This window comes from Clinocottus analis, unplaced genomic scaffold (assembly GCF_023055335.1).
Source record: "Clinocottus analis isolate CAN_PGR_092001 unplaced genomic scaffold, fCliAna1.0.p SCAF_18, whole genome shotgun sequence".
Lineage (NCBI taxonomy): Eukaryota > Metazoa > Chordata > Actinopteri > Perciformes > Cottidae > Clinocottus > Clinocottus analis.
This window is the reverse complement of record NW_027175909.1, coordinates 11,015,001-11,028,621: the sequence shown is the minus strand read 5'-3', so window position 1 is coordinate 11,028,621 and position 13,621 is coordinate 11,015,001. Positions and strand designations below refer to the sequence as shown.

Here is a 13,621-nt window from a genome sequence, read left to right as displayed (position 1 = left end):
ATAATTAATTATGTGTTATGTCTTAACTGGTGTTTATCTTTCAGTCTACAGAGGTATAGCTTTGTCATATCTAACATGTATTTATAATTCAAATTTGTCATGACTTTATTGATCACTATATTCTTAATGACTTTGTATCACGGTTTTCTGTTTTAGTTTATATGAGTCGGGATCCCAGGCAATAGCACCCAATTGCAGCCTCTGCAGTTTTAATGGATAATAGAAACAATAGATTAAACGTTTGCAACGTGCACCGCCTATTCTTGTACAACACAATGTGCAGTTTAACTTAAATTACTTAATAACCGTTAATTAAATATATACAGCAGAAGCCAGATATCCTCTGATTCTAAGTATGGATCAAACTCCAAAAATGCTTGATAGCATAATGCAATTCAAACGCTTTTTTTTTTGCTTTATTGATAAATGACCATTTATTTCTTAGACAACACAGGATTTGTTGAAACATAAATACTCCCAAAGCCCATGCTGAAATAACCCTGATGACATCACTATGAAATCATCAGGGTTATTTTTCTCAGACTTGACAAAGCACCTCCAGAGCCACTGAATTCTTGATACAATCTGTGTAAAATTGGTCAATTGCCCTTTCAATTTATTCATGTAGTCTATTCTATTCCCCAACTCTTGATCTGATGCACCTGTGCACCGCAGACCTACACCCTCCACACACACACACACACACTTACAAACAAACATTATTAAGATATTTCAGCCTCAGTGGACCGTAGAATACCAACAAGGGAGATGAAGTGGTTTTCTGGTGCGCTGCCAGCAGTGACGCGTCTGAGTGTCCGTCCCTCTTCACCTTCGCTGTCACTTTAATACAGCTGAGGCCCACACGGCCCTGAATGACCCCACCTGAGAGACGAGTGTAGCATGATGGCATACGGACAGCAGGAAAACAGCAGTAAGTGCAGGCTGTCATCTGTTGATGCTGCTCATAATTAGCACGTAATCTGCCAGCCGACATGATGCTCTCCATATGGGTCGGTGACTCTGCCCTGATGTTTACAGTAATGTATGCGTACAATTGACACCACAACACGGGTCTCTGTGGCACTTTGCACAATCACAATCACTCCTCAGCACTTGACAATCTGTGTCAGGTTACTGTGTCCGCCACTTGAAATGTGATGACACTGAGCTTGTCAGTGCAGAGTGGTTACTTGAAACTGAACGAATATGTTTTCCTCAAAGTAACAGAAGAATGAGATTGAGAGAAGATAGATTCAGAGTTCTACAACAAACATTTCAGTTGATGTATACAACTTGGCAACCCCTACATTGACGCTTAATCTACAAAGCACCGGTACAATTATTAACACACTAATCAGTTACAACGTATAAACTCTTTATAAGGCATTGCATATTAGAACCTTTTACGACAGTAACTGGAATCGGTGGGTACTTTTCTAAGTATTAGATGATATTCACTCTTTCAGTTGGTTGATCTTTAATTTGCAATAACATATCAAGGTTGGTTATGTATTAAAAAACATTCAGGTTAATGACACCCCGTAGTACCAGAATGACTGAGCACAGCACGAAGAGCTTCTGGGGGGGTGAGGGGGGGCATAGATCATCGCCCGTTGAAAAAGCCCAGCTGCAGGGCACAAACACTTCGTCACCCTCTTATTGGTAAAGGCCGTGAATGTCAAAGAGATGAAGTGAAACCCCACCCATGATGAATCCATACTACCGTAAGACGTGAGGCTGAACACTGGAGCGTTCACTTCTTGATCATTGACATCAAACGTTGCTGGCCTCTGACATGTCTCTTCCCCTCAAGCGACATATTTCAGTTGATGAATAATTAAAATGAATGGGCTTGATATTATCTTTGATAAGACACAGATGATCTTTTTCACCGCCTTCAAGTAACTTACAGCTCGTGTGCTGTCAGACTGTGAAATCCTTGAATGTTTTATGAACGTGGGTGTAGTTCAGGAAGGAATTGGAATCTCAAAATCCTCTTTCTGCACGGGCTTTTTTCACATTGTATCCCTCAAGATGTTGAGCCTTTGAAGTCAACCCCATAAAAACAATGACATGGTAAATTCATGAAGTACGGGCAAACCGAGCAGAGGTCAAGAGGCCAAAAGTGTCAGGGGACCTGCTTCCATTTCTCTACCAAATGGTACTCAAAGAGACACGGACATATCAGGTCAGGTGGGACCTTTTCTATGGCCGGAGTCCATGATCGTCATTTATGCTGTGAAGCAATGTGTTGTTGTTGTTCCTTGATATCAGACTCTTTCAAAACAACAAAATGTAACATGATTACACCAGTTTCATATCTGTAAATTAACTTCCAAGAGGCTTGGGCACTAATTAAAGAAGAAAAGATTATGAAAAGGAAAATATATATATATATGGACTAATATTTAGATGGTACAAATAGAGGCGTAATCCAGATGATTTACAGTTTCAAACCAAATTATGTGCAAAATGATGCTGAACGTAATTGAACATTTGAAGCCATAGGTTTTGCATCTGAAGAGTCAACTTTCAGCAGAAAATCATAAGTTTGCCTGTGATGCCACCTTGTGGAACAGATCAACTGGCAAGAAGTATTTTTCCTCACAACCCTGTTAGATATGTGGACACATTCAGAAAGATGATGTAGCCTTATGTATTTATTAACTACCTCAAAATATGCATTCATAATCACAAACAGATAAAACATAGAATTTGACATCTTGTCATCCCCATAATGATGGAAACGTCTTCTCACAGCAACTTTATGTTAAAAGGTTTAGTAGCGGTTTCATTTGCATTTGTTCGCTGCTTCTTCTGATTTCACCTTTTATTCATATTAAGTGTTTCTGAATCCAACCACTTTCATACAGTAGATCAGAAAATATGTGTTGCCAGATATTCAACATTTTGTAAAGGTTCCAGTAGGAAAGACAGTAAATAAAACATTTAATGATGGCTGAACTCCATTTAGTTGCTTGAGTTTCAGGGTCCTGTTTGTGCACGCTGGCAGAATAACGGACTTAGAAGACCTTGAGAAACCAGCCATCACTAATCAAAAGGAAATCTTTCTATTAATGAGGGGTATTGAAGAAAGATTGAAACAGTAAAGGTCATTCCTTTTCCTTGTCATTCCTCTGTAAACTCAGGACAGGTTTTAATAAGGCTGAGATGATGAGATTTGAGCCCTGTGAAGTGTCTCGGGTTTATCTCGAGGGATTCCTGGTCTTCACAAAGACGCAATTCTGGTAAAAGTCAAGCAGAGCAGATATCACAGGATAGATTATTTGTGGGGATTCAACGGTATCTGAGGGGATACGTGAGGTGTGTGTTAAATCATTAAACCAATACACCTCACCAAGAAGAAGCTACTCCAGATGAAAGCTTGGAAGAAGTTCAACAGCCAGAAGGCTACTTCATCAATCTGAACGTCTAATGCTTTGAAAGAGAAATTCAAACTTCAGGTCAAATACAGCAAATTAGCAGGTTATCAAACGGTCACTTTTTTTTTAAACATTAAGTGCATCTGGAGAGCGTGTTTTTGGCATAACTTCACCTCCAAGGTGGATGAAGAGGTCCAGCAAAACTTGCATTAAAAATAACTACTTTCTGGAGTTAAAGTGAAACGGAGCAAGGTCAATCATGTTTTGTAATCATTGCACATGCCAACAAGGTCATGAGGAGAAAAACGTCTCATGTCAAGGCTAAAAATACATTTACAGCTGAAGGTTTTAACTCCACTTTGCCTTTTAACGGGATGTTGAAGACGTAATTCACTTTGTCCTTCCATTTCAAAGCTTCCAATGACATATGTTGTTCAATCTTACAGCTGAGCTACTGTGTTTCTGACTTGATACTCTTGTTACTAGTTGCAGAGTCTGAAACTAGATAGAAAACACGACAGTTGTGTGCCCATGTCCAGTAAGTGCTGGTTGTTTTAATTGAAATTGTTAAATATCTCAATACCATCTGCCAGAAAACTGAAACGGTGAAAGCCTCCATTCACTGACGACAACCTGATTACATTTTCTCCCTTTTGAAAACATTCTGACGTGGCCGGACACGGATGAAATGTTGCTAATCGTAGAAACAACTGTCCTGTAAGCTTTCCACAACTGTTAGATATGATGAATACATGACAATTTCGTGATTGCAGTGGCCACTATAGCTTATCACATTATTCTTCCTGGTGACGCATATGCAACAAGTCTGTGGATTTTCAAGGCGTGACTGGCAGACGAGTGAGCTTTATTCTTCTACTGTCTCCTTCTTGCTGGTCTCCTGTCCTTCAAAAATGGGGTATTTGATCTCCACTTCTGCCCAGGTCAATGTGGCGTTGGCCAAATCCCGAATAATCCCAGGCAACTCACTGACCTGAGGAGAGAAAGGTGTTTTATATTATGTTAAATGGTGTGTGTGTCAATACAGCTGAATGCTTATTTTAATGAACCCTCATTTTGAAGCAATGTCAAGCTCCTCACAAGGAAATGCTGTTCATTAATAAAAAGGTCAAATAATGTGGTTGAAGGTCAACACCTGAGGCAGGCCTTAAAGGGCAACACACCCGGCTACATTGTGTAATACTTCTACATTTGACACCCATGACACAAATTGGACGCATTATGTTGACAGAGGGGGAGAAAAAAAAAGTCACGATGCAGTTCATCTGCTCTACACTGGATGTGTAGCAAAAGAAACTGCGCTCAGCAGCCACGATGCTGCGGTTCAGACACAGGAAAGAAATGTAAGATATTTGAGACCTGAAGAAGTGGTTCAGTTTGTGTGCAGTCTGTGTGGACAACTATATTGATTTGAGTTAGGCGATATGGCCTAAAATCTCACAGTATTTTCTTTTTACAGTGACAGTATTACATCACAGTATTTAAAAAGTTCAAACGCGATAGTTCACTCGAAACATGCCTCAACCTATTTTAACGCTATTGGCAATGTAAGGGAACATACTTTGGAGTGTTGCCTTTTTTTCTGTTGCCCAGGAACATTACATACTAACCGTAGACGGTGTAACCTGTGTGGATGTGACACAATTCTTCGGGTGTTGTGGGAAGTAGGACACGTTTGTAATTTTGATTTAAAAAAAAGGAAAAAAAGTGTGCGTTCATCAAGGTAGCTTGAACCTAAAAAACATCCCAAAAACAAGTGAATTTGTGCTGTACCTCGGCCCTGATCTGCCTCATGGAGTCGCGGTCTCTCAGCGTGGCTGTGTGGGGCGTCTTGTTCACCGTGTCGAAGTCGATCGTGATGCCAAACGCCACTCCGATCTCGTCCGTTCTGGCGTAACGCCGCCCGATGGATCCCGCAGAGTCGTCCACTTTGTGAGACACACCGTTTTTGGTCATCGCCTCAGCTGAACGAGAGAAGTCGAGATAAATTAAAGTTAAGTTAAAAACAGCAGAAGCACATGCCAACAGGCAGAGATAGAACATATGCATTATCATTTTGTGGGCACTTACATAACTGCCTCACAAAGGGCACGAAATCCTGGTTTTGACTCAGAGGCAGGACAGAACATTTGTATGGAGCTACGGTAGCTGGGAAGCTAAAGTACTGAAGGGAAAGGAAAACAAAGATTTCAGTAAATAAAGAAAACAAGCTTTAAAACACACAAAACAAGTAACAAGTTATACATCTTTTGCTAGGTAGGACTTGCTGTGATGTGACATTAAAATGGTTAAACTTTGATTTCAAATCAGTGTTAAAGGTTTATGTTTTTATTTATACAGGTACTCGCATTGAGACACGGGGTCTCATTCTAAAGTAAGCTGGTTAAAACACAACCATACAACAAAGTTAAAGATGGGATTATCATACAGAAACAAAATATAACAAAGCATAAAAGTGTTATTTGCTAATTTGGTCATTTGAGGCTCTGAACATGAGACTGGCCAGACAGAAGATCTTTGAAGAGTTCTTAAACATAGTTCATAATTTTGTAGGGGATTCATACTTGACAGCTTCTGTACCTGCTGTAGTGTGTTACAGGTTGGGTTAAGGACAACACTCTGCATGGCAACATAGTAAACAATGCTAGATCATAGAGGACATCACCTATAGTTATGATCCAGACTATTGACATACCGTTCTTTGTTCGTCACCTTCTCTGACTTGGAATGTGTGCTCAAAGATGGTGTACATGATCCTACCGATGCCGAAGGAGGGCTCGATCACATTGGGGATAATCTCCTCCACTGTGGAAGACAAAGACAAATGTGTGTTATTGAAGCCGTAGCTCCAACGTACCCAAACATAACCCTTCATTTCAAACTCGGTCTAGAGGTGTTAAAAGGAAAAAAACATGAGAAATTCAGCATTAATAAAATGATTAAATCTCACCATGCAGAGTCTTCTGGAATCGCTTCACACCGACCATGTCCTTTGTGAGTTTGAAGGTCTTGCCTTCTGACTCAATGGTGAACTCTCTGTTGAATAAAAGATAACACACTGACTGTGCTGCAAATGACAAAACCAAAACCTTTCATCCGGCACCCATACAAACTGTGTGCCTGCGGTTAATAGCACTCACCCAGTCTCATTGAGCAGCTTCTCCTGTTCTGTGATGAAGCTCTCTTCACACACAGACAGATACTCCATGGCTATCTTAGCATCCTTCTTATACGCCTTTCCAATGGCTCCTTTGTTGGCCTCGAACTGGACGACATTTACAACTTTGTGTGGAGAAGTTAAGGAGAACAACAAGGCATCTGGGTGCTTAAAATGTCTGAGAAAAGAGGTGTCATTTGCAGCGTTAAGTGCTGCTGCAGTTTTAGGATATGGGTTCTTTTAGAGGCTTTTCAGCAACCAAAGGCACCTTTGTGGCTCGGGCATGGCATTGTAGATCAAAGCAAGAACGGTCAGCACATCCAACGATTTCGATCCAGCCCTGCAAGAGACAGACGTTTACATTAAGCAAAAGTGTGTGGACTCTTTAAAGACCCGGAAGGAAATAGTGGTTTGAAACATACATATGAGGTTTTGGCTTCAGCGTCCCAGCAGTCACAGGCGTAGTGAGCCATCTCGTTGTCCATGTGCTGTCGGAAACGCAGCTTCTCTTTGGAGATACCGACTCTAGTAAGGTAGAGGTAGATCCTCCCGATGAAATATCCCAGGACGGAGTTATTGATCACTCCCTTAAGTGAGAGAAGAATGAATGAGTGTCATCAGTATTTGAAAATCACGAGTGAAATTAAATGAATACCTGTACTAATATTTTGGAAACACAATTTTGACTTCTAGACTAACACAACTATCCGAACGAGCACCGTGGCCCTTGCTCTCTGTGTGTGTGTGTGTGTGTGTGTGTGTGTGTGTGTGTGTGTGTGTCTATGTGTGTGTGTCAGAGAGAGTGGAAGAAGGTGACTATTGCATTAAATGTGCACGATCCGTGCAGCATTTAAATGCTGAATTAGAATTTGGACATCAACGTTACAAATGAAGCTTCAAACTAACCTGCTCCACAGCGTCGCCCAGCTTCATGATGTGTGCAGACTGGCCACTAGTCTGAGCCTTGGAGGAGTATAACGTGATGTCCAGGTCTGCTACATTGGAGAATTTAGGGTGGACCTTCTCATTTGGATCCACAAAGTGCTCAATTTCCGCCATGGTGAACTCTCTGCATGAAAAAGTGAAGCAATGTTATTCCTGTGTTATGTCATGAGTCATCTCTACAAGTACAGACAGAAAATACTTGAGGGAACAATTGGGGGACTGGTCGGATCTCTCACCTCACACGAATGAGTCCAGAGCGAGGAGAGATCTCGTTCCTGAAGGAGTTTCCTATTTGAGCTGCAGCGAAGGGCAGCTTTCCCTGGTTGAACTCTAACAGACGTTTGAAGTTGAGGAAGATTCCCTGAGCGGTTTCAGGTCTCAGATAGCTGCAGATTTACATTGAAATCAATCACTCAACATGACACAAATACAACATCAAGCAAAAATGTCCAGCAGTATTTTTGTTTCATTTTACCCCGACATGTTGCCCCCTGGTCCGATGGACGTCTGAAACATCAGGTTGAATAGGATGGGAGGTGTGAGGTCGTTTCCTGTGATGGGTGACTTGACATTGTATTTCACAAAGAGGTCCGTCAGCTCTTGCTGAGTGTAGTTGTCCATCTGAAAGGAATAATAGAGACAGTGAATCATTTCAAACCTCGTCAGAAACAGTTTTTCAAAAATAATCCCTCCAGATAGCATTTGGTCTCAGTTAACACTGACCTGAGTGGTGACTTCCTCCATCTCAGCCTTCTTCTCTGCTGCACACTTCTTTTCAGACATCAGCTTCTGGAGGTGAGCTGCAGAACACAGAAACATGAAAACAATGCTTCAGCCAACAGATTAAACAAAAAGTAAAGAAATCAATCTTGACTTTCATTGATTTGAATTCTAACTACACTGTGAATATGAGCTCGAAACTAATAAGCAGGATAAAATGTACATAGTTTTAGACATCTCAGTTTGGAGATTTCTCAGATAAAACATAACACGACTTGACACATTTTTATTGCATAACATTTTCAAGTCTGAGCCAATTAGCCTCCAAGTCTTGCAGGAATTGAAATGTTCTCCCTATATCTCTTTTTTTTCTGCTGGCTTTTTGGCACAGCTCCAGTCTCTGTGATCCTAGCAGCTTGCATTGCTGTGAAAGCCCTGTGTGATTTCTGCTGGTCCAGCCACTTCCATTCTCCCTTAGGCACAACAGTGATACCCAGAGCTTGGTCAGCCAGCAGAAGCTACTGACAACACAAGTTTAGACCACATCCATCTCACCGTCTGCGGAGTCTCATGAATAATACACATGAAACGCTTACAAAGACCTCTGCTGGGGTTCTTTTAAGGATGACTAATCTTTAGTTTACATTATAGTGGAGGCCAAGGCTCTAAATACACACGGCCAGAAGCACAAAAGGCTTACCTTTGAGGAGGTGGTCAGCCCTGAAGCATTCACCATTCTTGACATCTTTCACCATGTAGTCAGCAAATTTGTCCACATGTCCTGATGTCCTAAATAAATAGGTGAAGAAATAAAAGTGCTGACTTATAAAAAGGTGTTAAAATAAGAGTTATTAATGTTTAATTCCATACAATTAATATATGTATGCAACCAGGCTATGGGAGGCTGCTATAGTGGCAGTTTTTATGGCTAAAATTGGAGAGTCAATAAAAAGGAAAAAAAAAAACAGTTAAAACTCTGGTGTTGACATCTTGGAATCACAAGACAATTTCTTCAACAGTTTCTGACTTTATCATAAATAAAATAAGCGATAACAAAATACTGTTTAACACCCATAGAAAAACACATTAGAGGCACCTACTTGAGGACAGGCTCAGGGGTCAGCATGGTGCAGTCTATTTCCAGAATCTGCTCCTCCTGGATGAAGTGATGCCTCCAGGCCTGCAGGATGTTGTTTTTCAGGGCACAGCCCACAGGGCCGAAGTCATACAGGCCGCTCACACCTGAGGAGCATTACTGCATGGTAACAGAATACTTAAAGACTATGTGTGCGATGATATAAGCACCATCTGAAACCTTTATTTATTTTAACATTCAAAGTCTTACCTCCGTAGATGGCAAAGGCCTGGTCGTAAAAGAATCGCCTCTTGAGCGTATCCTCCATCTTTGATCTGTCAACAATGTCATCTTTGGGTTGTAGTGAAAGCTCCTGCAATGCAAATGAAAATGTTCCCCATTATTTACATTTTTTACTGTGTAGTCAGCAGATTTGTCCTGATGTCTTCGAAAAAAAAAAGAGAGAAGGAAAATCAATCCAAACGATGCCACCTGCATGCATCAAATTGCAGAATCAATATGCGCTTGTTTTTAAAAACCCACAGTTTAGCACTTCTGAGCCAACTGTAGACACCACCAAGCAGCAGTTTACTTAGTAAACATATGCGATGAGCAAAACGCCTGCAGAGAACAATATAGAATTTGTTATGATGTTTGCTTTATTTCATACCCATCTTATGTTGACATGAATACATCCATATCAGCAGACAAAAGCACTTCAGGGCACCTACTCTGGGGGAGAGGCTTACATGGGTCATGCTGCTATGTGAGTTTAGGATTTGAATTTGATGACCAGGATCTGAGCATGGAAATTCATTCTCTATCTTTGGAAACTAGCTTTTGGTGCTTTCAACCGCACCTCACAGTTTTCATAAAGCGAATGGAGTTGGCTGACGTATCTTTATGAGACACCCGAACCAACGCTCTGTTTTATATGTTTTGAGCTTTGGTAACGCGATATGTGAAGGTCTTAAACAAGTCGTGATAGTAACACCTGAACTCTGAAGACGTGTGGTTGAAGTGGACATTTGTGCTGAGACCATTTTGGTGCATATGTTTTTTAATAAATAAATTCCAGGTTTGACAACAGAACGTCTAAATTAAACATCCTGTACATCAAATCCAACATGATGGCAAAAGCACCTGCAACTTCAGCCAGCACTCATATCCCAGTCTGCTTGTCAACATGGTGGGTTTATAAGTTAACATTGTTAGGACACTTCCCAAAAGTGAATGAAAGTGCATCAGTATTTGCAGCACAGCCAGGTTATTACAGAGAGAGATGACAAGTGTAGCAGTAAATACACATCTACAATCGTAATTGGCTTGGCAGAGCTTTTGATTAACGAAAACAAACCAAACCAGTTCTAATTTATTTAATTAAAATCCTCACCTTGGACTCCAGGGTTCTCTTCCTTGCTTTCAGTTCAGCCACAGCTTTAGCAACATCCACATCTGGAGCTCCATCCTGTTTCATTTGGCGCACCAGTTCCCCCTGAAACAGAACAGAGAGGTGGACATAAAGAAAAACCCTTGAACCTTCATCTCAACTCAGGTCTGAGACGGCTTGACAAAGCAATCGGCCATTTTGCATGTATTTTGTTCTGGCAGACGCATTTATTCAGCCTTTTCTCAAAACCCCACCCTGCTCACAAACGTCTGCAACAACAGCAGCACACTGAGACGTGGCAAAGGGTGCAGACATGACTGCCAGCTAGCGTTAGCTTGCGAGCAATGGCTGTCCTCTTTCATTGACAGCCGGTTAGCCCGGTAAGCTAACATGCTGCGAACCAGTCAGAGGCATCAACGACATATTTCCCCCAAACAAACAGACTTTGTAGACACGTCGGAAGAAGCCATATGTCAGACAGTGTTACCTGTTCTTTGACGGCGAGCCTCAAAGGGGCGAGAATCTCTTCAATGTTGCCGCTCATGGTTTGTCCTTCCGCAGGTTGCAGCCACAAGCGTTGCTTCTTCTTTTCACACAAGCAGACCGACGTGGAAAACGGCCTGTTTTGAGGGGCGAAGCGGAGCAACTGCCGAACGAACCGGACCGTGAACACCGGACGGAAGGCGGAAATCTCAGTGCTGGTCCTCAGCAGTGCTGATGCTGCGCTACGAAGCATGGACCGCCGAAATGCGAGAAGAGAATGATGAAATCTCTGAAAACAAGTAAATCGGGTTTCCACTCCGGTCGAGCACTTTCTTTACGACAGGCACACGCGCTTGGCGACACATCGGCAGATTCGTCAAAAACAGTAACAAAATAATAATAAGTGATAAAACCCAAATCAACTGAATAGGAAATTGTTAATATCTTATTACATTTTAAAAGACATCTGGTAGTGTCAATGTAAATGGTTTGAATGATTGTCGAGCTGTCATGAGGCTGTTATTAAAACTGACACCATTGATAGTCAGCAAGAAAGCTGCTGCTTGACATGCTGCAGAAACAAGTCCAATCACCAAAATGAGAGATTCTGCTGATTGAGATGATGTCATTTTTATGTTTGTGGAGTTAGAAATGCAGAAACTGTGTTGGTGCCGAGAGATGCTGCTTTAGGTATAAACTGCTGGGGACATCTTAGGATACACTGAGCTCCTCTCCTCTCTCTCCTTTTATGAATTCATGTCCCATCAATGCACATCACTAACTCTGCTTCTTCCTCGGAATCTTTGAGCTTTCTCGCCTCAAAGGTTTCCATGGGTCATGGTTATATCTGGACCCTCGACCTGCCCGACACCTTTGAACACCAAGTCAAGCAGATCACAAGAAACCTTGGCCATCTACGCCCTTCCCTCTCCTCTTCGGCTACTGAAACATTCATCCACACCTTCATCGCACCTCGACAGGACCAGTGCAACAGCATCCTGTACGGCACATCCACCAAAATCATCAACAAACTTACAATACATCCAGAACTCAGCTTACTAGAGATCACATGACCCCGGTACTTCAAAATATCCACTGTCTCCCCATACAGCACATAATCTAGTTTCTTACTGTTATCTCATCATTCCCTTTTCAGACTTTTCAGTTTGACTAGCTACATCTGAAGGCCTCAAGGGGTAAAATGAAAGTATATTAAACAAAAATAAAAATAAATGATTGTGATGCAGAGATTCTTTTGTACTATTATTGTACATTGTATTTAGAATGCAGTTTATGATTCCTGTGGTTCACTGTATACTGTCAGCGGGGAACCAGCGAGCCAAGGCAGCATGAAGAATATCACTTTATTTAATGTCAAAGTGTCAGAATGTCAAAAGGGGTCCAAAAAAATCAGTGCTCTGTCCAGACTGTGGATGCCAGATGCATGAAATAAATAGGAATCTAGACTTTTAATACAGGTTAACTCTTCAGATATAGGTTGAACAGGTGCTATCTGCTTACTTTATTACACAGCAGAAGAATCTGTCTGCGCTCCCTGGATGATGCAATAAAAAGCCCTTGTTTCAGACTGCTCAAGCCCCTCCCCTTGTTTTTCTTCCCCTGCTTAAAGAACGTCTGAAGAGGGAAGTGAGTGAGGATAGTTGCGTTCAGAGCCGATCAACAGCTGACTGCAGACTGCAGAGCTCTTTGATACGTGTCAAGATGGAAGAGATACTGGCGCCTTTTAGGGAGGCTGTGAGGGAACAGGTGAGATATTTTGTCAATTTAACCAGGTATAAACATGCAACAACCCAAACTAGACGCTGTCCAATTATTATCATGGAGTGAGTTCTCCACTGACAACTACATCGAGTGGAAGTGTTGATTAGAGAGTTTATTAGAGTGTATATGCTTGACAATATGTCGGTTTGCATCATGTAATGATGATTTACATCGAGAAATAAAACGGCCGAGTTTATTTTTTAGCAACTTGGCGGCATTGTACAAAGTTTCACAGTCTATGCCTGTCAGAGTCAAAACAAGAGTAAAATGAATGTGCTCGTTGATTGGCTGCATCGTTGCAACAGATTTCACTTTGAATCTTCTCCAATCAATAAATTGCAGAACCTCGTGGCGCAAAAACTAAAGTGAAAGTTAAAATTGATGTTTACTTTGGCTCCAAACCATTCCTTTGGGTTGGTTTTCACTTTATAACATATCTATAATATAACATAAATTCATTAAAAAAAACAAGAAACATTTTTTTTTCTCCCTATAACAGCATTTTTTTTAATTTTATAAATACAGGATACAGTTCACATCTGTATAAATTAACACAGAGTGTGTTGTAAGAACAAAAGTACATACAAGGTACATTTTTCTCTGAGGTTTTGTGTGACAATCAAGTCAAATCTTTGGTATTTTGCTGTAGGGTGACTTGGTGCATCAGT

At 41.2% G+C, this 13,621-nt stretch overlaps 2 protein-coding genes across 2 annotated transcripts in view; one reads left to right on the top strand and one right to left on the bottom strand.

Annotated features, from left to right (window-relative positions):
- Positions 1-3,915: 3,915 nt before the first annotated feature.
- LOC137788938 (glycine--tRNA ligase-like) lies at positions 3,916-11,474 on the bottom strand. The gene is made up of 17 exons (XM_068582133.1): positions 11,176-11,474; positions 10,692-10,793; positions 9,569-9,671; positions 9,324-9,465; positions 8,924-9,012; positions 8,227-8,303; positions 7,979-8,124; positions 7,740-7,889; positions 7,465-7,627; positions 6,981-7,145; positions 6,792-6,898; positions 6,542-6,688; positions 6,352-6,437; positions 6,097-6,206; positions 5,472-5,565; positions 5,175-5,365; positions 3,916-4,374 (listed from the first exon to the last, which is right to left on the bottom strand). Exons 1-17 carry the CDS (start codon positions 11,422-11,424, stop codon positions 4,249-4,251), a joined length of 2,247 nt encoding a protein of 748 aa, XP_068438234.1. The 5' UTR covers positions 11,425-11,474; the 3' UTR covers positions 3,916-4,248.
- Positions 11,475-12,832: 1,358 nt separating this feature from the next.
- LOC137788672 (glycine--tRNA ligase) overlaps positions 12,833-13,621 on the top strand; it is a 7,231-nt gene continuing 6,442 nt past the window's right edge. The window contains exons 1-2 of the mRNA XM_068581672.1: positions 12,833-12,938; positions 13,603-13,621. The exon at positions 13,603-13,621 is cut by the window's right edge and continues 83 nt beyond it. Of these exons, the coding sequence (XP_068437773.1) occupies positions 12,894-12,938; positions 13,603-13,621 (64 nt within the window). The 5' untranslated portion in view covers positions 12,833-12,893. The remainder of the gene's footprint in view (positions 12,939-13,602) is intronic.

Excerpts from the sequence above, each read along its gene's own strand:
- LOC137788938 (XM_068582133.1), bottom strand. The coding sequence starts at position 11,424 with ATGCTTCGTAGCGCAGCATCAGCACTGCTGAGGACCAGCACTGAGATT. Across the intron at positions 9,013-9,323 it reads ACCCCTGAGCCTGTCCTCAA|GACATCAGGACATGTGGACA; the intron begins GTAGGTGCCTCT and ends CTATTTATTTAG. Across the intron at positions 7,890-7,978 it reads CCAGGGGGCAACATGTCGGG|CTATCTGAGACCTGAAACCG; the intron begins GTAAAATGAAAC and ends GTAAATCTGCAG.